This window comes from Aricia agestis, chromosome 9, assembly GCF_905147365.1.
Source record: "Aricia agestis chromosome 9, ilAriAges1.1, whole genome shotgun sequence".
NCBI classification, from domain to species: domain Eukaryota; kingdom Metazoa; phylum Arthropoda; class Insecta; order Lepidoptera; family Lycaenidae; genus Aricia; species Aricia agestis.
In genome coordinates this window covers 6,988,463-7,014,079 of record NC_056414.1, presented here as the reverse complement: position 1 = coordinate 7,014,079, position 25,617 = coordinate 6,988,463, and the positions used below count along the sequence as shown (strand labels likewise).

Here is a 25,617-nt window from a genome sequence, read left to right as displayed (position 1 = left end):
TGTGCGCAAGGTAGACATTCGCACTGCACGCTTCTTAGTTGAGCACCTTGCTAGCGGCTGTGTAGATCTAATTCATGAGAAAAAGATAACTGAAAGTGAATGACAAAGTGATATTGAAAATGTTATTTTTGTTCCTATTATCGTCTTTTGTTTTTAAAGGGTAAGTAATGCAATTTGCAGTTTTTGTAAGAGCGCAAAAATTAAGTCGACCTTCAAATTAAGGATTTGCATTCACTGGCATGCAATGTTTTTATTCTTTTATTTATGGAGTTTGCTCAGCTGTCAATAGTCAATACTCTGCGTAGATTCAGCTAAACTAATTTGCTAATGGGTCTCGTCAATCGTTAGCTTAGTACCTAGTGACAGACGATGCATGACTAACGATGACTATTTTAAAAGTAGTAGGAAGGAATGTTCTAAATAATACCTATGTAGTTCCCACTTAACTTGACAGATTAAGTATGGAGAATCTGTCAAAAAAGTTGTGGATAGCCTATCCGGCACTTTATCAGGAAGTGGTGAAACAGGCCCTAAGTATTTTAAGTTATTCAAGACAAACGTTATATTTTTCAGGTAGATAAATATAAACTATGTTTTGTAATTGTTACTGATAAGAAGATAATAATAATAGGTAATTGGTACTTAAATAGTAAATATACCGTACCTATCTCTAGTCATGTTTTCTCTTTACAATTTTGCTCTATAGAATCAGACATGAAGTTGTAATTTGGTCAGATTGTTTTTGACCTATCGATATTCGATATAATGCGGGTCCTCCACGTTGGTCAATGATGGTCAAATAATATGAGCGATTGTCTGACGGCTTACCTTTATAACTTTTCTATCACAAAAAATCAGATACGTCCTGTGTTCATAACTCATACGTGATTATTATGGTAATCTTGCCAAATTTCCTTCTTCTTGGCATATTGTTGGTAAGTACTGTTATACTGGACCAATAGAGGAAAATATTCTTCTAGTATTGCCTACGATTGATGTCTCATGCTTTAAATGGATTATGTTATTGATGGCCCAACGTAAGGAGTAGCTTTTGAAACACCGAAGTATAAAATAGGTAAATTAATGACCTCCGCAGAAGTATAAAAAACAAAAGGTTTCTCACAAAAAAATAATAAGATCATAGGTACTTATCACGAGATGGTATTGTGATACCTATCTATTATTTTTTATTACCTGAAACTAGTTTGAATGAGAAATTGCATAAAATGCCAGACGTCTTAAATTCTGTTTAGATATATTTCACATAGTTCTCAGCTAAAAAGTAACTAACATTAATTCATCCCCCAGTTTCTTTCACTCTTTCTTGTCTCCATTGTGATGAAGTTTAAAAATCTAGAGTTTGAAGAGGGAACACAATGTCTTAATAACTTTATGACTATTATTTTATTATAATAATTTGGCCCCGTATATTAATTTGTTTGCAGTCCCTTACAAAATGGTATAGATTTCTCACAAAACAAAAACATTGATAAAATGGGCTTCCGTTGGCCCAGGGCCCGTATAATAATTCATATGGCAGATATACGGTAGCTACGCCTCTGCAGTGATCTATTATCTAGCTGATAACACAAGAAAGATATTATAGTGAAAATATAATTTATCTAGCTTAACCCATCAATCCCTAAGCGGCAGCCGGGTGCTGCATAACATTTGAAAATCTATTGTGTCTGCGATACCCACGATGGAGGTGCTACAGGTTAATAATAAATAATAATTAATTAGTAAAATGCCGGCAGTACGAACTTTTAACATTATAGCATTGTTTTGGTTTATTAGCAAGTCTTTTGTTACGAATTGTCACAGCTCTACCTAGAGAAAACGTAATTTGTGTTATTATTATATTTATTATATTTTAACACAGGAAATTTCGGTTACATTATTTTTCATTATAGATGTAAAATGAATGAATTTTAAGATAACCCGAATAACATCATGATTTAAATATGGGAACAACGATCATGATTTATTATAAACGATTTTGAAGTGGTCTTTATAACACTTATTTTAGCGGAAAAGAAAAAAATAGAGGAAAATTTTACCAATATTATGTATGTATGTCGGATACATTATTAATAATTATATGTATACATAATGGGAAAGTTTATTTTCCTCTATTTTTTCCTTTACTTTGCACATGTAAGTTATACATATTACAATAAATTATACAATATTACTTCAATAACGATCATTATAAAAGTAATATTGTGGCTTTGTTTAAGTGTTAAGTATCCAACAATATTCTAAGAATTTTGTAGTAACTAGGTATGTAAGTAATAAACAGTTGAACAGATATATCAAACCAGAAAGGTAATTAATAATGATTAAACATTTTCATCGTTAGCCTGCTCTACTTTGTTAGTTACTCTAATAGACTCTGGTTAGTGGAAAAAAATTACCATTAGTAAGCTTAGGTCACTTATATTTACGAATACAACGTAAAGTTCAGCGACAGAGAACATTTCGTACTCAAATCCACTCGGTTACAAGTTACAAGTTAAGTATGTTATTAGTATCGCATTATATGTGCGATAACAAAGCGATAGCAGTAATTTATTCGTTCTCGAGTGAAAGAGACATAATAATATGTATAAAATTCTAATTTTTTAGTTTCCCGCCTCTCGACGGTAGTACACAATTTTATTTCACTATAACCAAAAGATTTCTTAAAGAAGTCAGCATATAACAGTGCATTTTCTTCACAGTAATGCTGATACAATAGGCCTTAATGTGTCAGCTGGCCCAAAACAAAACTACACATTTCCAAAGGACTTCCTGTTTGGAGTGAGTACAGCTGCGTTACAAATTGAAGGAGCGTGGGATGCTGATGGTAATGACAACAATATGTAATATTATGTTGTTATTTTTACTTATTTTTAAAAGGTGTCGACTGTCGGTCCATCACACACTTCCATTGCTAAAACGGAATCCAACCGCTAAAATCTTTTGACGTGATCACAAGAAGTACGAGGGCCATGCTAAAGCTGTTTTAGGACTCGCAACAGGTAAACTCCAGTGCTAGAACAGGCAATGCCTCGGCGCTAGTGATCCTGTAGGCTAGAGTTAAGTGCAAGGCGTTGGATTTGTAAATAACAGTTTGCGATGAGACATAATATTACAGGTACCATTTACCAATAGTGGCTCCTGGTGCAGCTCGTTTTTATTTGAGTGACAACAGCAAAAACAATTATAATATTGTTATTTATAATTGTACACATTTATTTCCAGGTAAAGGAGAAAGTATATGGGACCATCTGGTGCACGTCCAAAATCCCAAATTTGCCAAAGATGGTTCTACTCCGGACGTGGCAGCAGATTCTTATCACAACTACAAAAGAGACGCTGAAATGGTCCACGAGTTGGGCGTTAACATTTACAGGTTCTCCATATCTTGGCCACGGATTATGCCGAAGGGCTTAAAGAACGATATCAACCAGAAAGGCTTGGAGTACTATAGAAACCTTTTGATGGAGCTGGAAAAGTACAACGTCACTGCAATGGTCGTGATGTACCATTGGGATCTACCTCAGGCCCTCCAAGAGATGGGTGGTTGGACGAATGAAAACATCGTGGACTATTTCGCCGATTACGCCAAAGTTTTGTACGATAATTATGCCGATAAAGTCAAATACTGGGTGACGTTCAACGAGCCTATGCAAGTCTGCCTCGAGGGCTACGGGAACACGTACCGAGCTCCGAAGTTGAACCAGACTGGTTTTGCTGACTACCTCTGCACTCACAATCTGTTGAAGGCGCACGCTAAAGCCTATCACATTTACAATACGACTTACCGGCCAACTTATGGAGGTAAGATATGATACTAAGTTTAAAGATTTAGTTTTTGAATTAATAATTTGGTTCATATCAGTTCGAATACCATTGTATAATAATAGTCCTGTAGCTCTACCATGAGTTTAAAGCTACAGTATTGATCGATACTCGATACCGACTACGTAAATATTTAGTATGGCGATTTTAGTTCCGCAAGTAACCGCTAGAGGCGCTGTAAAATATATTTACGTAGCCGGTATCGCGTATCGATAAATACTGTAGCTTTAAACTCATGGTAGAGCTACTGCACTTTTTTCTATTCTAAAATTATGAAAAGTCTTCTAAACCCTCAGCTGTTGTGCTCATTATAATTCGCGTAATTTATAATGTGAAACAGTTTCTGATACTAAAATTTAATTGACAAATTATATGCAATAAGAAACAGTTGTAGCAATAACTATTGCAAAAGGTTCCACAAAGAATGTCCTAGCTACCTAAATATCATTGCGGTATTTATTAATTAAAATGCCTCAGCTGGCCAAGTTTACTGCGACCAGGCCAGGGTCTTATCCCTTCTCTTATGCAGGAATTTGTTCGACATATGTTTTTAGTAACCTTAAATCATTGGGTACTTCCTCTCTCATATCGGAAGCGTAAGTAGGGCCATGTAAGGGGCTGGGCAGTGTAAAAAACGTGCTTACCTTGACTCAATGTAATTTTAATCTATGTCATAAATTATGACTTCGGTTAGTTACTATAACTCGGAACTATAATTGACTCTATAATCGATTTATTTAAACACTTCTAATTCTACCGTACTGTAATGACAAAATCATTATCCTTCCGTTTATGCTTCGCCGTAGTCGGGTCCATAAAGTTAATATACCTAGCGGAATAGAGCAACAATCTCGAGCTGTCAAATGAAACCAAAATTGGTTTTCATCTGTGTGAAAAATATGTGTACGTATACACTTACACAAGCATGATTGAACATGAATTCTATGAGATTAAATTGTCAGCGTGCGGCACGTGCCGACTGGACGTCAAAAAAAGAGTGCTGCTGTCATGATACATGACAACAACACGTTTCTTTTTGCAGCCTGCCTTGCCTTTGTTTCTCTATTCCGCTAGGTATATTAACTTTATAGTCGGGTCAAAGGATTATAAGTCAAATTAGGCTCTAAGTTAGACTATACTTAATTTTTCCTTTTGCTTATTAATCGAGTATATTGTTCGTATCTACGAATAATAAAAACTAGTTTTTATTATGAGTAGGTTCGCCGCGTTCGCGTTCGTACATAATAAATGAGTTCTAAGTATCTGTTTTTCAGGACAAGTCGCCATTTCTCTGGACTCCAACTGGGCGGAACCGAAGACGGAGTCAGCCAGCGACCGCGAAGCCGCTGAAAGATATTTACAGTTCCACGTAAGTTTGAATTCTGTAAAATCTAGAATAAGACTACATATTATGTCAAATACTACATCTATCGATATTCTAGATTTTCTTATTTTTCAATCTATTCTGAACATCTAGTCAAACTTGTGCGAAACAAGTTTTTTGCATAATTCAAAACTAGATAATATTTAAGATGTTAATGATGGTCAAAAATAGACTCGTGCTGGTGACACCAAACGTGATAGATAATATAATTAGTATTAATTTATTTTATTTTTTTATTTATTTATTTGAATCAGGCTACGTAGGCCCATACAATATATACCTTAATGACTAACATACATAAAAATTATATAAACTTAACAACTACACATTATCACGAATTAACGGCGACGTGACGCGCGCTTCATTCCGGAGTCTCCCCCGGAACCTTCGGTAAACCACATCAGTCGGCCAGAATTCCTCCGCTTCAAAGGTCGGGAGAAGATGCGTCGGTACTCTCACCACAAAGGAACTGAAGATTAATCGTATCACTATTAGGGAATTAGGGAATTGTGATACTTTCTAGCAGTTGAGAAACCTTAGATGTGTAAATCCAGGGTTTATAAACTAACTTCATACCAAATTTAATTAAAATCGCTCCATCCGTTTAGACGTCAAGAAGTAACATACATACAAATTCACAAACTTTCGCCTTTGTAATATTAGTATGATACTTAATTAATTTAATTATTCAAATGTATTGTATTTGTAATGTACTTAATTATGTTAATGTGTAAGTCCATACTAACATTATATTATGTACTTGGTGTCTGTTTGTCTGTCTGTTTAAGTCTTCGAAAAAAGCATAATATTATTATTATAGTTTTCCGCCTGGTATAAAATTGTGAGCAAGACAAATTACAATAATATAATATCCACTGTGGTGGCCACAATCCTGCATCGCGCTATCCAAGTGCGTCGGTATCTATGCAAGATTTTAGTGCAAACACCGTTATCCTTGAAAGCATTAAAATATGCGCCCGTCAAAATGAACAACTTTTTCTATGAAAACAATGCTGGGAACTAAAAAAAAACGGTGTTTACACTAACACACTGTATACGACAGTTGAAATCAATCACGAGTCTAGAGCATACCGGGCATATCCGAGCATACCACCTCGCCCGGTCGAATTTCTTGCTTTGCGGCCTCTCTCACTCTCACCAGTCTCGCCCATAATTCCACAATTTTACTCTTCGGCATCAACAGGACTTATTCATAAACTCTTATTTATTGTCATCCGAAATACATAGTATAAAATTTTCGAGTTATCGACATGCATAATAATTTCATGAATAAATCCAATTACTTTGGGAATACGATCGATAAAAGAGCAGACAGATTATACATCACCCGATTGTAGGAGGATTTAAGCTGCATAGTACACATAATATAGAACATAGTACACATAATATGCTCTATTCATCGCAGGAGTTAATGTTAATGTAGTCTGTAGATTGGACGGAAAAACATCATTGTCTAATAGATTACCGGCATAAAATAATGCCAGGACTTAGGGCCTGTTTCACCACTTCCTGATAAGTGACGAATAGGCTATCCACCAATAAACTTGACAGATCAAGTATGAAGAATCTGTCAAAAAAGTTGTGAATAGCCTATTCGGCACTTTATCAGAAAGTGGTAAAACAGGCCCTTAGAGTCGTCAAGTTGTGGATTTAGCAGGAACAATTGACTACAACGTAGGTATGTACTATCAGAGAAGTTGATTCCTAGGCATATGGGGGATGACCTACGTAGTTTGGTCGCGTTACGTCAAACCTAGCCGATAGATCACAATAATTATTAACACTGAATTGATATGATCCGACCAAATGACGTTGGTCTGCCTAGGAATCAATTTCCTCGATGGTACATAACATTATCGAACGTTTATTTTTGCTATCAAATTATTCCGGATTCTACTTGAGATCCTGCTCTTCGATATGGGCTGAATGGGGCGGCTAGGCTTATATAAAACAGAAAACTTGACCAACAAATTAAATACCTATTTCAAATTATTCTGTCAGACCATCTTTTTATTCGTCACTAGCTGTTGCCCGCGACTTCGTCCGCGTTAAAATAGTAGATCACATCCCAAGTATTATTTATTGTACAAAAATATTCAATGTACAGAATTAACTTTCCTACGATTTTATTATATATAGATGTTCCGCGCGGCTTTGCTTGCGTAATTTAGGACTTTCACGCAACCGTACATTTTTCCGCAAAAAGTTCTTCATGTTTGCCAAATAACAAAAAAATTGCTCCAGTAGTTCTTAAGATAATAAGCAATTTCAAATGATTTCCCTCCGTTTTTTCCACATTTCCCTCTATTTCTTAGCTCCTATTAGTCTTAGCGAGATAAAATTATAGCCTATAGCCTTTCTCGATAAATGGGCTACCTAACACTGAAAGAATTTTTCAAATTGGACCAGTAGTTCCTGAGATTAGCGCGTTCAAATAAGCCCTTTCATATAATTTCCCCCGTTTTTTCCACATTTTACTCTATTTCTTCGCTCCTATTAGTCTTAGGCCCGATTCACCAAACTTGAAGTTACACGAGTATAACTATCATGAGAATAATTTTACTCCTTTAATTTACTCTAGGGTATTATCGTTTGCATTTTACCAAGTTACTCAAAGAGTATGAAATAAAATGTCAATTATAGTTCACAATGACACCGACCGTGACAGTTGACACCCGGTTGTGCAACTATTCTTAGTTTAATATTTACTCCACCAAAATAGCCCGTGTTAATATTTACTCCCGTGTAATTACCTCATTCTTTGATTAGAAGTTGGAAAAACGGCGTTTGTGAGTAATCCACACATAGGAAGGTCGTTCAGTATGCTTTGGATCGCGCCAATGTGCGGACGGATTCAAAATGGATGTTGAGTCGCTAACAGCTGCAGCTGTATATTTATTCACAGCTTATAATTACTTTGTAAATGTGGACAAGAAAAAGTTTTAAAAGGGTATTCTCGAAATAAATAAGTAAAAGGCGAGAAAACGTAACAAACAAAGAAATAAACTCACTTTTACATAATATTTTATAAGTAATATCAAAATATTTTTTTTTATTACTTATTATTTATTATATATAAAAATTATTACTTATTATAATTATCATGATTAATAATTAATAATATTTATTTATAAAATATTTAATTTATTTTGTTTTTAGTATATTTTGTTGTTATAGCGACAACAGATATAGGTACATAATCTGTGAACATTTCAGAAATCTAGCTAAGTATAGCGGTTCTTGAGATACAGCCTGGAGACAGACAGACGGACAGACAGATGGACAGACAGACAGACGGACAGACAGAAATGCAGACAGACGTTGAAGTCTTAGTAATAGGGTCCCGTTTTTACCCGTTGGGTACGGAACCCTAAAAACATCGTGAGGAAAATAGAATGTCCAATAACCTTATTATTTTTTTGCAACTTTTGATATGATTTTTAGTTCCACAGGCAGTTTTTACTCTGATAGGGTCTATACAGACGGACCGCATTTCAACTGCAATCCAACCGCAAATTGCAGTTCAAGTGCAGTTTGAATGCAGTTGACATGACTGCAATAGAACTGCAAACCAAATGCGCAGTCGGATTGTAGTTCAGTTGCAGTTGGCGTGCAGTCGTGTGAACCGCATACCGACTGCATCCAAACTGCACTGCTACTGATTCCATGCGCGGGAGAGCGGAGCGTGCGGGTGGGTGGGATAGTGCAGTTTGGATGCAGTCGGTATGAAGTTCACACGACTGCAGTCAACTGCAATCCGACTGCACGTTCGGTTTGCAGTTCTATTGCAGTCGTGTCAACTGCATTCAAACTGCACTTCAACTGCAATTTGCGGTTGGATTGCAGTTGAAATGCGGTCCGTCTGTATAGACCCATAGGGCCCAATAAATTTAAATGTTTCCTCGATACTCATATTGTTCGCCATTTCGTCAAGTTGGATGTTAATTCGCCACAAGAAGGAAACGTGCACTCTTCCTCGCCGCTCCGGGCAAACTGATCGCGCGGCCTATGTGTGGATGGAGCGCGAAGCTTGCGACAAATGTCCTTTGATCTTTTGCCGACATTTCCGACCCGCGCGGCAAGCTCGCAGATGCGTCGGCCAACGTCTAAATACCTACGGCCAACGCGCGAACGCCCGTTCTACACATTGGGCCAACGCGTCCGCAGACGCGTTGGCCAACGCGTTCGCCTATTATGTCGAGAGCCGCCATTAGATTAGGAGACATTTATACTCGAGTAAAAGTTTACTCCAGTTTGGTCGAATCCGCCCAGCGTGTTAAAATATAGCCTATAGCCTTTCTCGATCAATGGGCTATCCAACAGTAAAATAATTTTTCAAATCGGACCAGTAGTTCCTGAGATTAGCGCGTTCAAACAAACAAACAAATAAACAAACTCTGCAGAATTATAATATTAGTATAGATTCTTACCATGAAATCAACCTATTCGTGCCATGGCATGGTAAATTTGACCAAGATAAGGAAAAACTATAACCATAATGTATTCAAATTGTACCGATATCAAGGCATCGCCTTGACATGCTTGCTCGTGCATACTAGGACAGTTTTTTAGCTGAATTCCACCAGCAAGTATTACTTAGCCCAGGGCTTCCCAAACGTATTTGTACTGTGACGCCCTTGGCACTTTGCCATTTCTTTACGACGTCCCTCAAACCCAGCCCCCAAAAATACTTTCTAATTTTAGTACCAGCCTACATAGATTATCGTATAAACACTATTTGGATATTTATATTTTTTATTAGGAAATAATGACCAAATCAAAACATAAGCATAAAAATTAAAAGAGATTTTTATGATTTATGAAAAATATTAAAGCCAGCAAGGTTGGCTAATGTGAAGGCTGCGCTTGCTTTTCTGAGCATAGCTTCTGAAACCGGGGATTTAGACTGCCCGGGAATCCCGGGATGTATGATTGACATAATGCACGCGGGGCTCACTCGATTTGGTTGTGTTGACATGCGATGCCCCTGGGACGCGGACGGACGGTGTCGCGCGACGCACAGTTTGGGAAGCTCTGACTTAGCCTTTATAATTCGTTCAGAGTTCTTTTACCTGTCACAGGGCATTAAGGCCTAGTAAATAAAGATTATTATCCTTAGTAGTAATAAAACATTGTGCATGGACAGTTTGTCATAATGTCGTGATTCACGTGATCCACGTCTAATTAAGTACTGATTGGATTTAATAGGGTTAATTTATTATTTTATTACTCTGTAAATGTATCCGTGACTAGATGTCCGGGCGGCTTCGCCCGCGTAAATTAGGAATATTACAGAAACCGTACATTTTCCCATAAAAAATATTTCCCCCGTTTTTCCCACATTGACCTACCTGAGTTTCTTCGATCGTATTAGTCTTAGCGTGATAATATAATATAGCCTATAGTCTTACTCGATAAATGATCTATCTAACAATGAGATAAGTTTTTAAATCGGACCTGTAGTTCAAGCAAACATACTATTCAGGTTTATAATATTAGGTAGGTATAGATTTTTTTAATTATCGCTTGACAAACTCGAGACTCGATCTAAAAGACTATGAAATGGTATAATATTATGGTAGTGATGATGATGATGATGAATGTAATTTGCATATGCTTTCTGTTCTTAAAACAACGCCGAAACTCCCAAACTTGTATCTATAAAGAATCAGGAGTTCTCTCAGCACCTTCCGAACCACGGTATACCAGGTATATCTCGGTGCAAAATCTTACTTGTTGGTAGCATATGCTTAGAATACTTCTCAGTTCTCACGAAACCGAAGTCACCACATGTTTCCCTATAAGTTTTGAGGAGTTCCCTCGATTACTTATGGATCCTTCATCAGATCACCACTTTTGTGAATATAATACCAAATTGGGATGATACCCTATATACCAAAAGAAAATTTTGAAAAACGGGTAACAAACGGCGGAGTAATCGTTGAATATAAGAAAACGAACATAACACCTCCCCCATTTTGAAAGTCGGTTAAAATTGTAGCCTATGTGTTATTTTGATGTATAAGCTATATTATTGTAAAGTTTCATTAAAATCCGTTTAGTAGTTTTTGCGTGAAAGAGTAACAAACATCCATACATCCACACATCCATACATCCAAACAATTTCGCCTTTATAATATTAGTAGGAAGTAGGAAGTAGGACAATAGACTGTTAGGATCACAGACATAGATCATGATAGATACCGCATGTGTATGTACTTCGCGTGCCATATCGCGCTCCCAAACGACGAGCAATGCTCGTCTTTCGAAAGTCTGTTCTTTAGTCTGCTATCGGAATCGGACGGCAATCGGAATTTTAAAAATGCCTAAAGGCCTAAAAGTGCCGTATTGAGCTGTAGAAATTCAAATAGAAACATTGGCCTAGATAATGGTCACTTTTCTTATCATCGGTACGACACAGTAGCTATGAAAAAGTGGCACGCTCGTTTTCATACAAATGAAGCGACATGCAGTATCTTTCTTGATCTATGTCTGTGGTTAGGATGAATGAGCCTGGCATTAGTTATCCAATAGGTTGCAAAAGTTTTGAGAGATCAGTAATGCACTTGTAGGAGCCCGAGTCTGAGAGGTGTCCTCACTTGTTAGTTCACCCTTTGGTGATAGCGTTTTGTTGACGCCTAAAAATATTCACAGCTGAACATACAACCCCTTTCTTTTTTGGAAGCCGGTTAAAATTATTTGAGAAATTGTCTCAGTATTCACTTAAATTATAATTATTTGAAAGAATAAGACGAGGATTCTCGGTATTTTTTTCAAAAGTTAAAATTTGCTTGACCTTCCTAACGCACTTCTATTACGATTTACGATGCATAATAAAATCAATTTTATTTACAGTTAGGCTGGTACACCCACCCTATCTACTCAGCCGAAGGGAACTACCCTGCAGAAATGATCAGGATCATCGATGAGAAGAGCCGACAGCAAAACTTCAGCCAGTCCCGCCTGCCCAAATTCACTCCGGAAGAAATAGAATATATCAAGGGAACTGGTGATTTCTTCGGCCTGAATCATTATACCACTTACTACTTGACGATGGCCGATAAGCAAGTAGGAGCCGTGCCGTCCCATGCCAACGACTGTGGTATAGTCAGATTCCAAAATCCAAAATGGCCGTCCAAATCTTCGTCGAATTGGTTGAGGGTAAGAATAGCTTTATTGATTAGAAAGTAACAAAGCATCCTATCATTAAAAGTCTTTTAAAATATTTAACACTATAGTTTATGGTCACGACTTCGTATGCATGAAAGTCAAGAGCCTAATACTATGTTTGGGCTAAGTGAAAAGTAGAGTATAATATTCTTTCAAATAAAATATAGTCATTTGATTGAATACTCTGATTAGATCCAAACAATTAACAGCAAAATTATTTACCAAATCAATAAATTAATATTTATCTTCACTTCTTTCTCTACTAATTTATTCACATATAATTAATACGTGGGAGAGAGAAATACCACGTTCTCACAGAAAACCGGCGTGAAACAGCGATTGCGCTGTGTTTCGCCGAGTGAGTGAGTTTACCGGAGGCCCAATCCCCTACCCTATTCCCTTCCCTACTCTCCCCTATTCCCTTCCTCACCCTCCCCTATTACCCTATTCCCTCTTAAAAGGCCGGCAACGCACCTGCAGCTCTTCTGATGCTGCGAGTGTCCATGGGCGACGGAAGTTGCTTTCCATCAGGTGACCCGTTTGCTCGTTTGCCCCCTTATTTCATTAAAAAAAAAATATATAAAAGTAGAATCTAAATTCTTAGCCAAACAAGAAACCATAACTACATAATCAATGAAAACACTTTCAGGTTGTACCAGTAGGCTTTCGTCGTCTCCTTAAATGGGTGTCCAACGAATACAACAACGTATCCATACTCGTTACTGAGAACGGCTTCGCTGACTTCAGTGGGGTCCATGATGCTGAGAGGGTCTCATACTACGGCCACTACCTGAACGCCCTCCTCCACTCCATGTACGAAGACAAGACCAACGTTAAGGGATATTGCGCTTGGAGTCTAATGGACAACTGGGAATGGGATGATGGTTTGACGTAAGTTTTTTATTAAGAGGAGTCCACACCGCCCTTTTTTCCATACAAACGTTGTCCCCTGTTTCCTCCCTGGATAATGCTAGTAGAGTTATAATTTTTTTCTTGAATATCTACGGCCACTAATACAATGTCCCTATGATTTCTTTTTTTCATAATTTAGTTATTAAATAAGATATAAACGTTCAAAAACTCAAAAAAAAAAGATTTTCTGCTGTCTTCAAACATCCAGAAAACAGATTTGGCTCGATTATATAAAAAAAAAAAACAGGAACACAGCTCAAGCCTTTCTTTAATCTTTAATGAAAAAAGTACTTATAATCGGTTAAGTTTTGGAGAAGAAATCAGGGGACAACGAATCGTTGATTTTCTGCAGTTTTCTCTATCGCGTTCTATAGGCTTGAGGTAAGGCCTAAGGGAGATAGCTATAGATATTACACATACTTTATTTCATTTCTCTAGCCCTTGGTGTATCCTCTTAAGCTATTGCATAGCTTTTATAGCGGACTTTGAGAGCGCGGCAACCGAATCAAGAAATTCAAAATAAAGCATAACTCTCCCCATATCGACTGCATCTTTAATCGTCGTTTCAGTTCGGCAGACTTCGGCACGGTATTTTTGTGCGTGCGACTAGACATATTATGTGAATTATAATTGCATAAGTTTACCGCAGCAGTCCCCGAGTGCCACACGTTTTTTTATTTCGTTTTTAGCAGTGGTGCTAATGTATGAATGCTTTTTTGATTTTTATAGACTCTGTTCTAAACATTTTTGGGGGTATAATATCTCTTGAAAAAATTAGTGAGTAGATCAATCTTGAAGTTCTTAAATAGGAAATAATAATTCAACAATAGTATAAAACTAAAATTCTATAACTTTCGTAATGCTTATACTATAAGTATAAGTAGTTTTCCGTATGCGATTTCCTAATTCGTTTTCCGTATTAGAAAATTCGAATGCATGGAATCAGTACAAAATAATATATTAAAAATGCACCTGACCCTAACTTGACTACATACTTAAAACTAGATCTCAAAATCTGTAAGGTCTAGAAAACGGATTTTTTTACACAAGTAACTTCAGTAATTCATGAAGATTAAATGCTCAAGACGAAAACACGATTACTCAAAAAATGCTCGATAGTTTCTTTTTTTTACAAAAAACCTTGTTTTAGACACACACATTTTGCTTGGACCTTCAAAGTTTGCTGTCTTTTCTTTAATATTTTTTAACATCTAAAAAGGCATTGATAAAACCTACATTTACTCAAAATACTTTTTTCATAATCATTATAGTTCGTCTTTTATTTAAGTAAAACTAACTTGGCGATGATTTCGCATCGTCCTTTTTCACCTGGCATATGAAAGACGGGCGTGAGTGTAAAGAGAGAAGGACGATGTTTGATTTTTTGGGTCAGTAGCCCTCTTAACTGGCGAATACGGAAAATGTATGTATACGGTCAGCCTAACATGATTAAAGTCTGTATGTGTGACGTTTCAAATTTATTTTCCTTCCAAAGAGCATGTTTATTTTCCACACAATTTTCATGTTGGTCAACGCTCAATGACCCCTTTCGCTAGGAGTTTCCTTTCACCTTGAATGCACATGGGATTCGTATTGAGTCACCCAACACGTACCAAATATGGCACAAGGTAAAACTTGTACGCTTTACCTTTAATCAATTCCGAACAAGTTAATTAAATGGCGTTAGTACTTATCTGGGAAACTACAAAGTAATAGAGTTAAATTATACAAACTTTCACTTTGTCTTATCCTTATAGTTTATCCTCAATTTTACATTTGGATTGTAACTAATCTTTACTATTTTAATTTGGACTGTAAATTACTTTTAATTTACAGTCCAAATTAAAATAGTAAAGATTCTGTAACTACAGCATTTCTTTAAATGCTGTAATTACAGAAAAATAAAAAAAATGATATTAATAGTACTCGCATAGTATTAGATATTAGTAAAATACTAAATTGTTATTGGCAAATGGGTACTAAAATATTTTTATAATCCTGTTGTAAATGCTTATAAGACTTTTTGCTTTGACTTCGTTCGTTTGTCGCTAATCACTATGTCTTATCATTCTAACTTCGAAATTAGCTTACCTTACACTCAACTAAAAATAGTGTAAGCAAAGAAAACGAATGCAGAATGATTACTTAGATGAAATGCATCAACTAGTGAAACATAATAGTCAGGGAGCCCTAGAACAAATTTTTTGTGATTACTAACAAGCTAATATTTTGTGAGTAGCTACATTTTGATAAGACGAATAACATCTTTATTTTCGAAAAATCTCGAAAGTGGTAGCTAACAGAGATAGAAAGGATTTCATACTTTGACTTGATGCTCCTAAAATATGGATTGTTTTATTTGTAGGACAAGGTTACTCTTAAATTATATAACTATTAACCTACCAATATACAAAAAATCAGCTGGAAGGTTCCGTTTTAGGGTTCTGTAATCAACAAAACTTGGTTGACTACTGTATAATAATTATATCATCATCATAATATTAATACGCGAACGAAAAACTTTGTAACCCTTTTTACGAAAAATGGGGAAACGTAGGTGCATGAAATTTTGCACAGTTATAGTTTATATTATGGTGAAGGAGTGCATCGAGCTAATATTATTTTGAAATTATGCTTTTATCATATATTTTTTAACAAATAAAACATTACACACACTACAACAAACACACATGAGAAATGACAGATTTTTGAGTGACAAGCCTATACAAACGAATTATACTCTTTTATTTATGGTTGAAGTCTGTTGACAAATTGAAAATGGATTATAGTTTTTTTTATTGGATCTAAGGTACTATTAGACAATGCTTACACGGCCAGTCTGAAATCAGCTAAGTCCGAGAGATAAGAGTTGAATAAAAAAGATAAAGTCAATATTATTTTCATAAAGTTTGTAAAGTCAGTGATTATTTTTTACAAAATATAGGTAGTAGTCCTATTGTCGTTAAAGCTAAGGTCGAATTTCGATCATTGGGCGATCTCTAGTCACTTTAAATGTTTAACAATTGAAATAACATTAGTTTAACCTTACTAGTTATAAAATATACATTGTAATTACAAACATCGTTCTTATCAAAATCAGTTCATCTTATCTGTTAACTGTTGCTAATGTTGATGTATAGCGATGGATTATTTACTGATGAGGTGTTTGCAGTATTGTATAACTGCAATGTAATATTAGTTATTTGTTTTCGTGCATACTAGGTATTATTAATTTTATTTCCTGGAAAAACCTAACGGTGGTATGAATAAAAAAATCTTAGTGAACGTTTTAACAGCTTTCTAACTAAAATGTTCACTAAAGTTAAAAACCGTCTTATAACACTCCATATGAATAAACGCTTGCTAAGCCTTCGCTAAGTAAAATACCTTTATATGACGTTTTATAAGAATTTTTTTTGGTAATGTTGGCAGTGTGTCAATTTATTGTATTCCACAGATTAAAAATTGTATTCAATGTGTCAAAAAGAAAGAATGAAGAAAAAATAAATGTACTTTATGGATTTTATAAATCATCTAAGAGCAAAGTAGACTTTGACATTGGCAACTCACTAAGGCCGCCATAATAAAAGAAGAAGAAGAATAATGAAAAGAAGGAGAAGATAACTAAAAATACTATTTTATTCTGTTTTACTTTTGAGGCCTACAATTAGTGCATTTGACACAATGTACAGACGGACCGCATTTCAACTGCAATCCAACCGCAAATTGCAGTTCAAGTGCAGTTTGAATGCAGTTGACACGACTTTTTTTTTTATGAAATAAGGGGGCAAACGAGCAAACGGGTCACCTGATGGAAAGCAACTTCCGTCGCCCATGAACAGTCGCAGCATCAGAAGAGCTGCAAGTGCGTTGCCGGCCTTTTAAGAGGGAATAGGGTAATAGGGGAGGGTAGGTAAGGGAATAGGGTAGGGGTTAGGGGATTGGGCCTCCGGTAAACTCACTCACTCGGCGTAACACAGAGCAAGCGCTGTTTCACGCCGGTTTTCTGTGAGAACGTGGTATTTATCCGGTCGAGCCGGCCCATTCGTGCCGAAGCATGGCTCTCCCACGTATAAACGACTGCAATAGAACTGCAAACCAAACGCGCAGTTGGATTGCAGTTCATTTGCAGTTGGCGTGCAGTCGTGTGAACTGCATACCGACTGCATCCAAACTGCACTGCTGGAGAGCGGACCGTGCGGGCGGGTAGGATGGTGCAGTTTAGATGCAGTCAGTATGCAGTTCACACGACTGCACGCCAAATGCAAGTCTGCAACTGAACTGCAATCCGACTGCGCGTTTGGTTTGCAGTTCTATTGTAAGGTCTACACAGATGGACCGCATTTCAACTGCAATCCAACCGCAAATTGCAGTTCAAGTGCAGTTTGAATGCAGTTGACACGACTGCAATAGAACTGCAAACTAAACGCGCAGTCGGATTGCAGTTCAGTTGCAGTTGGCGTGCAGTCGTGTAAACTGTATGGTTTACAGTTCTATTGCAGTCGAATTGCAATCGTGTCAACTGCATTCAAACTGCACTTGAACTGCAATTTGCGGTTGGATTGCAGTTGAAACGCGATCCGTCTGTGTAGACCCGTAATCGTGTCAACTGGATTTAAACTGCACTTGAACTGCAATTTGCGGTTGGATTGCAGTTGAAATGCGGTCCGTCTGTAGAGACCCTTACTGATTCTTGAAATTGCAATAATGTCAGAAATCGCGATAATACTCGATATTGCGTCCATTTTCAGTCTCTTAAAATGGTCTTAAAGTAGGTCCGAGGCTTCACTAAAGTTTGCGAACTCCTATTTGACGTTTCGCGCCTAAACAACTGTTAGCAAACGTTTATTCATATCGATTATGCTTAAAATGTTCTTAAAATAGGTTTAAAACAGGCGCGCTATTTTTTGACAGCTGTCACCTTAAAAAGGTGTTAGAGCACTGTTAGAGAACCTTTATTCATATTAAATTTTACAACAGGCTTATAAAGCTGTTGTAAACCTTCGCTAAGTTTTTATTCATACGACCGTAAGTATATAAGTATATCTCAAATAACATAAACGGTTAACTCACTCTATCTTACATCCTAAATCATCTTTCGTAGAGATATTGATTACTGGTTAGAATTAGATACTTAATTACAATATTTTGTATTAGAAATATTATTAAAATATAAAGATGGTCCCATTTTCCAGTATCGCTCTAACTTTAATAAGGTCTGAAATAAAACAAAGCGTGTTTTAAACGTGTTTATAATTTCACTCGTCATGTGTAAATGCATTTGCAGGTCCCGCTTCGGTCTTTTCCTGGTGGATTTCAAGAGTCCCAACAAGACGAGAACTCCCAAAGACTCGGCCAAGATGTACGCCAAAGTCATCAAGTCGCGCAGCCTCCCCGATAACTTCGACCCGACAGATTTCTCCGCCTTCTCCAGTTCCAACGTCCTCCTTCCCTCTGTCCTCACAGTCGTAACCCTCCTGTCACTAACGTAACTTAGCTATTATATTAATATTTAATATCCTTATGTTTTATTTCAATTCGATCCCTAAGCTAACTTAAGCTAGACGGCTTAATACTCGACGGTTTTAAGTTTGCTGGCGCTGTCCCTCGCGACGTCCCTCTTGAGGCGGGCTTGGATGGACGAGAAGGACTTGCCCTTGGTCTCCGGCAGCACGAGCAGCATGAACAGGAGTCCCAGGAAGGAGCACAGCGAGAATCCCCAGAATACTGTGTAAATGCCCCACAAGTCCTTGAAGACCTGAAACGACAAACATAATATTATATTTAAAGTAGCTGACTCGGCAAACGTTGTTTTGCCAATAAATTATTTCTAGTATAAACATAATATATAAAGTAGATAAAAGCCTATTCTCAGGCCTAACGAAATACAAAATTTCATTAAAATCGGGTGAGCCATTTTGGAGAAGTTTGCGCACAAACACTGTGACACGAGAATTTTATATATATTAGAAGATATTGTGTTACTTTGAAGTTTGAAATGTTTTTGGGGAAATTAGTATGTACTTAATCGAAATTATGCCGTTTCCAAAATTTTTCGGATTATACTTGAAGTGTAAACCATCTGCAGCTTCGAAGCAATAATTGTACATGATGTGCGTCATCCAAATCTCTCAAACGTATTTATCAAACGGCATCAGACTTGTCTAAATGCTTATGAGACTTTAATGATCTTGCTTCATCAAACGCCAAAGGCCACAATATAATGTCAAAGAAATATTTTGTTCAAGATTTACGTAAAGGTAAAACGTAGTTACGTTTTTAAGTTTTCGAGATATGATCAAAGACTTCTATTTAAATAGAAGTCTTTTATATGATAAGTCGATCTATGTATGAAATAATCGGCCAAGTGCGATTCCCCTTCTACCGTTATAGAGGAAAAATAGACCAAAATTGTTTTTTTGTATGAGAGCCCACCTTAATTTTTAATTTTATTTAAATATTATTAGGTATTAATTACTAAAGTAGACATAATATAACTAAGGCATTTGTGTAACTTTCAAGTGTCTAGCCTGGAGACAGACAGACAGACGGACATCGAAGTCTCAGTACTAGGGTCCCGTTTTTACCCTTTGGGTACGGAACCCTAAAAACAATAATTTTACCAGTTAGCATGAGCTTGCGCGTTGTCATTATCCAAGTGATAAATGAATCAAGATCTTAATCTTAAATTTAACGTGAAATATAATCGATTTGATAATCGACTTTTTAAGTATATTGTCAGATGACTCGAGGTCATGACTCATTTGCTCCACTGTTAAAATCAGAATAGAGCGCTGCTCAGTTTGCCTTAAAGTACACGACATAAACTCGTCTATAAATACCGATAGGATATAAGAAAGTAAATTACCTGGAATAGTTTTTGAACAGTAAACATGGATATTCCCGTGTAGATGTGCGCCACGCAAGAGGCGTATAGTTTGACGTTCGTAGGGAACATTTCCCCAATGATCACGTAGGGTACCGTCGAAAGTCCGATAGCGTAGCATACGATGTACACGAGCAGGCAAGTAATAGGCAGCCAGTGGAGGGAAGTCACGAGGTCTTTGTTGGTGAAGTATAAATAGTAGTAGGTTCCCATGATGGCGTTCATCAATCCAACGCCACCGGCCGAGAACAGAAGCAGGGGCTTTCTGCCCAGTTTGTCCACAAGAGCGACTGACAGGCAACAGGTCGCTACTTGCACGCTTCCCAAGATCATCGATTCGTGGCTCGGATCGATTTTGCTCTCCGTGACTTTGAAAATCTCCTGCGCGTACGCCACCACTGCGGCGCTTCCGCAGAGTTGCTGGATCGTGAAGACGCCGAGACTAATCCAAAGGGCTTTTCTGTTAGTCGCCTCGGAGATTAGGTCGCCCCACGTTCCTTTATTCTTCATGTCCTCCTGCACGCTTATTTCTATGTTTTTCAACTCCAACCTGATGTCTCCGCTGCGAAGTTTTCTTAGGGCCCGCTCCGCTCGTTCTGAGCGTTCGAATTTGAGATAAAAGTAGGGCGATTCGGGCAGGAAGATGAACGTGAGCACGAAGCTGATTGGCAGGATCAAGTTGATGCCGGCCAGGGTCTGCATCGACACGTACGGTCCGATGCAGTATTGGGCGAGGATGCCGACCTGAAATTACAATATTTTAATTTAGTAAAAGTTATAATATTTTTTATAAAAATTCTAATTGGGTATGTACGAACAACATTTGAGCAATTCAATTGATATTCATCATTTGAGATGTACATTATTTTTGTCTTCGTCTTAGATAATAAATGGAGGTCCATATTTTTCCTTTGAAAAGGGGAAATTATTTTAGGCAGGTACTCTTATTGCGTATTCCTCATGTGTAGGAATTCTGTCCACGTGTAGTTTTTACGACCGAGTATACCATGCCGTTAACCCCGCAGTGCTATCAGATGAATTAATGTTTGTTCATCTTGACTGCTAAAGATTGATGGGCAGGATTGTAAGAAGTTTTCTACAATTTATACGCCTAGTTTCTACCAGGAATTTTCTCAAAGCTTGCGTAATTTTTTTGTAGTGATAACTGATAATATATCGTCTATAGACATGCACATATTTAGTTTCATAAGAACTAAAAATATTGAACATGTCATAACAATTAAAGAGCTGTTAATATTGTTTTACTTTACGTTAATTTCGTTTTAGTTGTAAGCTGATAATATATTATCCAGTTTACAGTTGTTTATTAATTGTAACAATTCTGTATTGTTGTTTTAGTCTTATTCCACTTGTCTAATAATAAAATCTTGGTAAGAAAGTTAATATTGAAATTGCATGCAAATAAAGATATAACTAGCAATAACAAATTTATGAGGCTTGTTTGAATATTTACTTAACCTAAATGCAAAGATAACACACCTTATTCATTAGCGTAATGAGAGTTGATAGTCCTCCTCTGACTTCGTTCGTGGCAATCTCGCCCGTGTACATTGGGGCCACCGTGTAGACGATCCCGTAGCCGAGGCCGGAGAACATTCTGGACACGTACAGCACCGCAACACTCTTGGCCACGATCACCAGCACCCAGCCGATGATGAAGGGTATAGCGCCGAGGAGCAGCGTAGCTTTTCTTCCGAATCGGTCGGCGCAGTAAGCGGAGGGAATGGGCGTTAGTGCCGAACAGAGGATCATGATTGACGTTATCCATGACCCCTCGTCGTCTAGCGTTGGTATGTGACTGTCTTTAGATTTCAGGTACGACAATGTTGGTGATGGCCAACCGTAGCAGGTTCCAGCTGTTGCAGTGATGAGCGTTGCTGAAAAATACAAATGCTCCTGTTAAATGATGCACGTATTTTTATGATATTCTTTGCGATGTATGCTTGTTTATAAGCGTTTTGAAGGTTTAATTACACAGCTTAGACTAGCCATATAAAATGATTGTCTGGAGATAATGCGATATGGGTACGTTTTAAATGACGAGGTGGGCGAGGCTGCTCCAATTCCCAAGAAGTCATTAAGTTTATGGTGATCAAGGTAATCAAAGCTACAGTCCATTGGGATTTAAAATTATTTATGTGCAGATGAATCCGAAATTCTTCGATTTCCTTAATATACTTAATAATAATAATTAATATACTGAAATATAATAATAAATATAAAATAAACAATGTTTCGTTTCATAATGATTAATAATAACAGTCATAATATTTAACTGTGACCTCATTTTGTTTTAATGGAAGTTAAGTCAAGGCTTCGTGATTAGATACTTCTGCGACAACAGGGCTTGGCTAGATTACAGTTTATTTACAAAAACATGGAAATATTTTTCCAGTGCAAACAAAAATTCCAGAAGTCAAATGTTTATTTACTGCGTTGGAAAATATAATTTTAATGACAGCATGTTGTCACACAAACACTTGTGTCGCGGTTATCGGGCGTTATCTGTGACCGTTTTAGTGGAAATTTCTGTAAACTTTTAAACTTTTTTAAGACTTTTTCGATTTCCAGAATCGCTTACTTATAAAGTAGGTCAAGAAATAATTAAAGTGACTAGATATAAGCCAACTACATTTCTTCAACGTAATAAGCAGAACATATCTGGTACCATTTTTGTTAATTAACAAAGTGTATCTATAAGGAAATATAGCACACGACCAAATCAACAGCCATGATCTAAAGTCTAACACTGCGCACTATAAACATATTTTACCTAAGTAAATGAACACATAAATTGTAATAACGAATTGCTATTTATATCAATATTGAATCAAGAATTTGCATTTGCGTAGTATTTTACTATGCCAAAATGTCGATTGCTTTTTTGGATATGAATCTGAAACATGTTTCACGCGAGCACAAAGGGAGGAATTAATGATAAAAATGTGGAGGGTTATAGGTTATTATCCAATTGGTAACGAGACGAAAGCGGATGGCTTCCATTGTAAGCGAGTTGCAATTACCTAAATCTTCACATACAGCGGAAACGAGAGCTCCAGTACAAAGGAGTGAGCACTCTGAGACGGGCCGTGCCGGGACTCAGCGTGCCGGAGCTCATCGCAAAAATCCGCCTCCATACAATTTGTATGGAAGCGGATGCGCGTATCGCATAGGTACTGTGTCGGGGCGCAGCGGATTTCCGCTTCCATACAAATTGTATGGAGGCGGATTTTTGCGATGAGCCCCGGCACGCAAAGCCCCGGCACGGCCCTTCTCAGTGTGCTCACTCCTTAATGAGACATTCTGTTGTCGTTGTCGATACTTCAAGTGCTTCTATAACTGTGGTCTGTGTATAATGAGTACATACTTTATACTCCGCCTCAATTATTCATGATCAAAAAGTGAACAAAGCTCTTTCAGTATAGACTATAGTGCCACATTGATATTTGGTACTTTGGATTCTAGTGAACCTAATTCTTAGTGTTTACATTTAAGACTACAGTTAATTGGGGCGAAGTATAGCTAGCAAAAGAATTTGTGTTTAAGAATGCACCTGACCCTAACTTGACTACATACTTATAACGGATTTTTTACACAAGTAACTTTAGTTTATAAAGATTAAATGCTCAAGACGAAAAAATGCTCGATAGTTTCTTTTTTACAAAAAACCTTGTTTTAGACACATTTTTGCTTGGATCTTCGACGTTTGCTGTCTTTTCTTTAGTATTTTTTAATAACTAAAAAGGCATTGATAAAACCTATATTTGCTCAAAATACTTTTTTCATAATCATTATAGTTCGTGTTTTATTCATAGTAAAATAACTTGATTCCGCGTCGTCCTTTTTCACCTGGCATAATGTGAAAGACGGGCGTGAGTGTGAAGAGAGAAGGACGATACGTTTGATTTTTTGGGTCAGTAGCCCTCTTAACGCAGAAACTTTTTCTAGATATTATTATGCTTAGGCCTTAGAGAAGACTGATGAGGCAAGTCTTTGCCTTCAGCCTTGATTGCGAAGTACTTCAATCATGGGCAATCAATAGATAAATATTATGATTTATGCCACTCATAGAGGTATGGTCCAACTCGAGACAAGACAGAGATCTCATGTAGCTCATTACGTTCATCAAACCAAAACGTGTCTAAAATGTAAATTCATTTTCTTTGAGATATTTTAGCATTTTGCCATTTGCCAGTTGGCACATGATGTTTGCTCTATAAGTCATATACTAACTATACACGGCCGGCATTGGTTCAGTATCGCATTGTACATAATTAGTCAACCACGACGAAGGTAAAATGACGGAAAATTTCTTTCGGCACGGCTCGGTGGTGGTCACTGGTCACAGAACACAAAAATATACTTTTAAAATTATATTAGGTGGTTGCATATGTGATTTTGATTGAATCACTCTAGAATAAAATATGTTTATAATCAAGGTAGGTAATAATAATATGAGGGAAAACATAATTTTGGGTAGAAGTTGAATACACAAAATAGAAATATTATATAATTATAAGAGTTATGTTTGCAATTATTATTAAGTTTGTTTCCTCTCGCTGGGCTTCTTCCTAAACCGATAGGTCCTTTTCTAACTTTTAAAAATTAAACATAATATTTCAATGCAAACTATTTCCGTGCAATGTGCACACCCTCTCTTGCCTCTACAGCTCTTGCCTCTTTACAAAAGGCAAGAGCTGCCTTTTAATCAGAATACCAGACTCAAAATGAAACGTTAATATTATCTTTATCTACAAACGATTAAATCAATACAAATAAGCTTAGTCTAATCCTAATTAATGTTTAGTTATCGTTTCAGGGGCGCGCCGCAACTTTCTAGAAAAGCCCTTATCATTTTCGTGGATCTATGATCAATTTGCTTGATCCTTCTAATAAATATTCATTACTACCATCAATAGTATCACTATCATTATCATCAATTTATTAGTTATTAACAATGCCATGTCAAAAATAGAAGTCTTCTCAATATACCATCGAGGAAATTGAATCATAGGCCATAGGTGGATCTACGTCTATTGTTCGGGTTATGTCAATTCAATGTTTGCCGTATCAGCTAGGTTTGATATAACGCGACCGAATTACGTAGGCACCGCCACCAGCATATAATGAACACAGAGAAAATATACTATATTTTCCTCAGTCTATGACATGAATCACTTTTTTGATAATTTGATGATAAACATCATCAATTTTTGTGTATATTAGACGATTAATGAGTCATCGTGACATTTATCGATTACGAGTTACGACTTACGATGCAGGAGCTTCTATGCGGGTTCGGAATAAATATTGCAAGTTATCAGTGATTATTGCGACATAAGTGTCGAGTGTTTGAAGTGGAAACGAAACGGAATCT

General features: G+C 36.8%; 2 protein-coding genes across 2 annotated transcripts in view; one reads left to right on the top strand and one right to left on the bottom strand.

Annotated features, from left to right (window-relative positions):
• Window positions 1-19,028, top strand: LOC121730113 (myrosinase 1-like). Its single transcript, XM_042118970.1, has 7 exons — window positions 1-160; window positions 2,724-2,848; window positions 3,247-3,825; window positions 5,121-5,215; window positions 12,107-12,412; window positions 13,071-13,312; window positions 18,621-19,028. Exons 1-7 carry the CDS (start codon window positions 120-122, stop codon window positions 18,823-18,825), a joined length of 1,593 nt encoding a protein of 530 aa, XP_041974904.1. The 5' UTR covers window positions 1-119; the 3' UTR covers window positions 18,826-19,028.
• LOC121730114 (facilitated trehalose transporter Tret1-like) overlaps window positions 18,793-25,617 on the bottom strand; it is a 19,677-nt gene continuing 12,852 nt past the window's right edge. The window contains exons 2-4 of the mRNA XM_042118972.1: window positions 21,720-22,117; window positions 20,202-20,963; window positions 18,793-19,091 (exon numbers count right to left, since the gene is read on the bottom strand). Of these exons, the coding sequence (XP_041974906.1) occupies window positions 18,903-19,091; window positions 20,202-20,963; window positions 21,720-22,117 (1,349 nt within the window). The 3' untranslated portion in view covers window positions 18,793-18,902. The remainder of the gene's footprint in view (window positions 19,092-20,201; window positions 20,964-21,719; window positions 22,118-25,617) is intronic.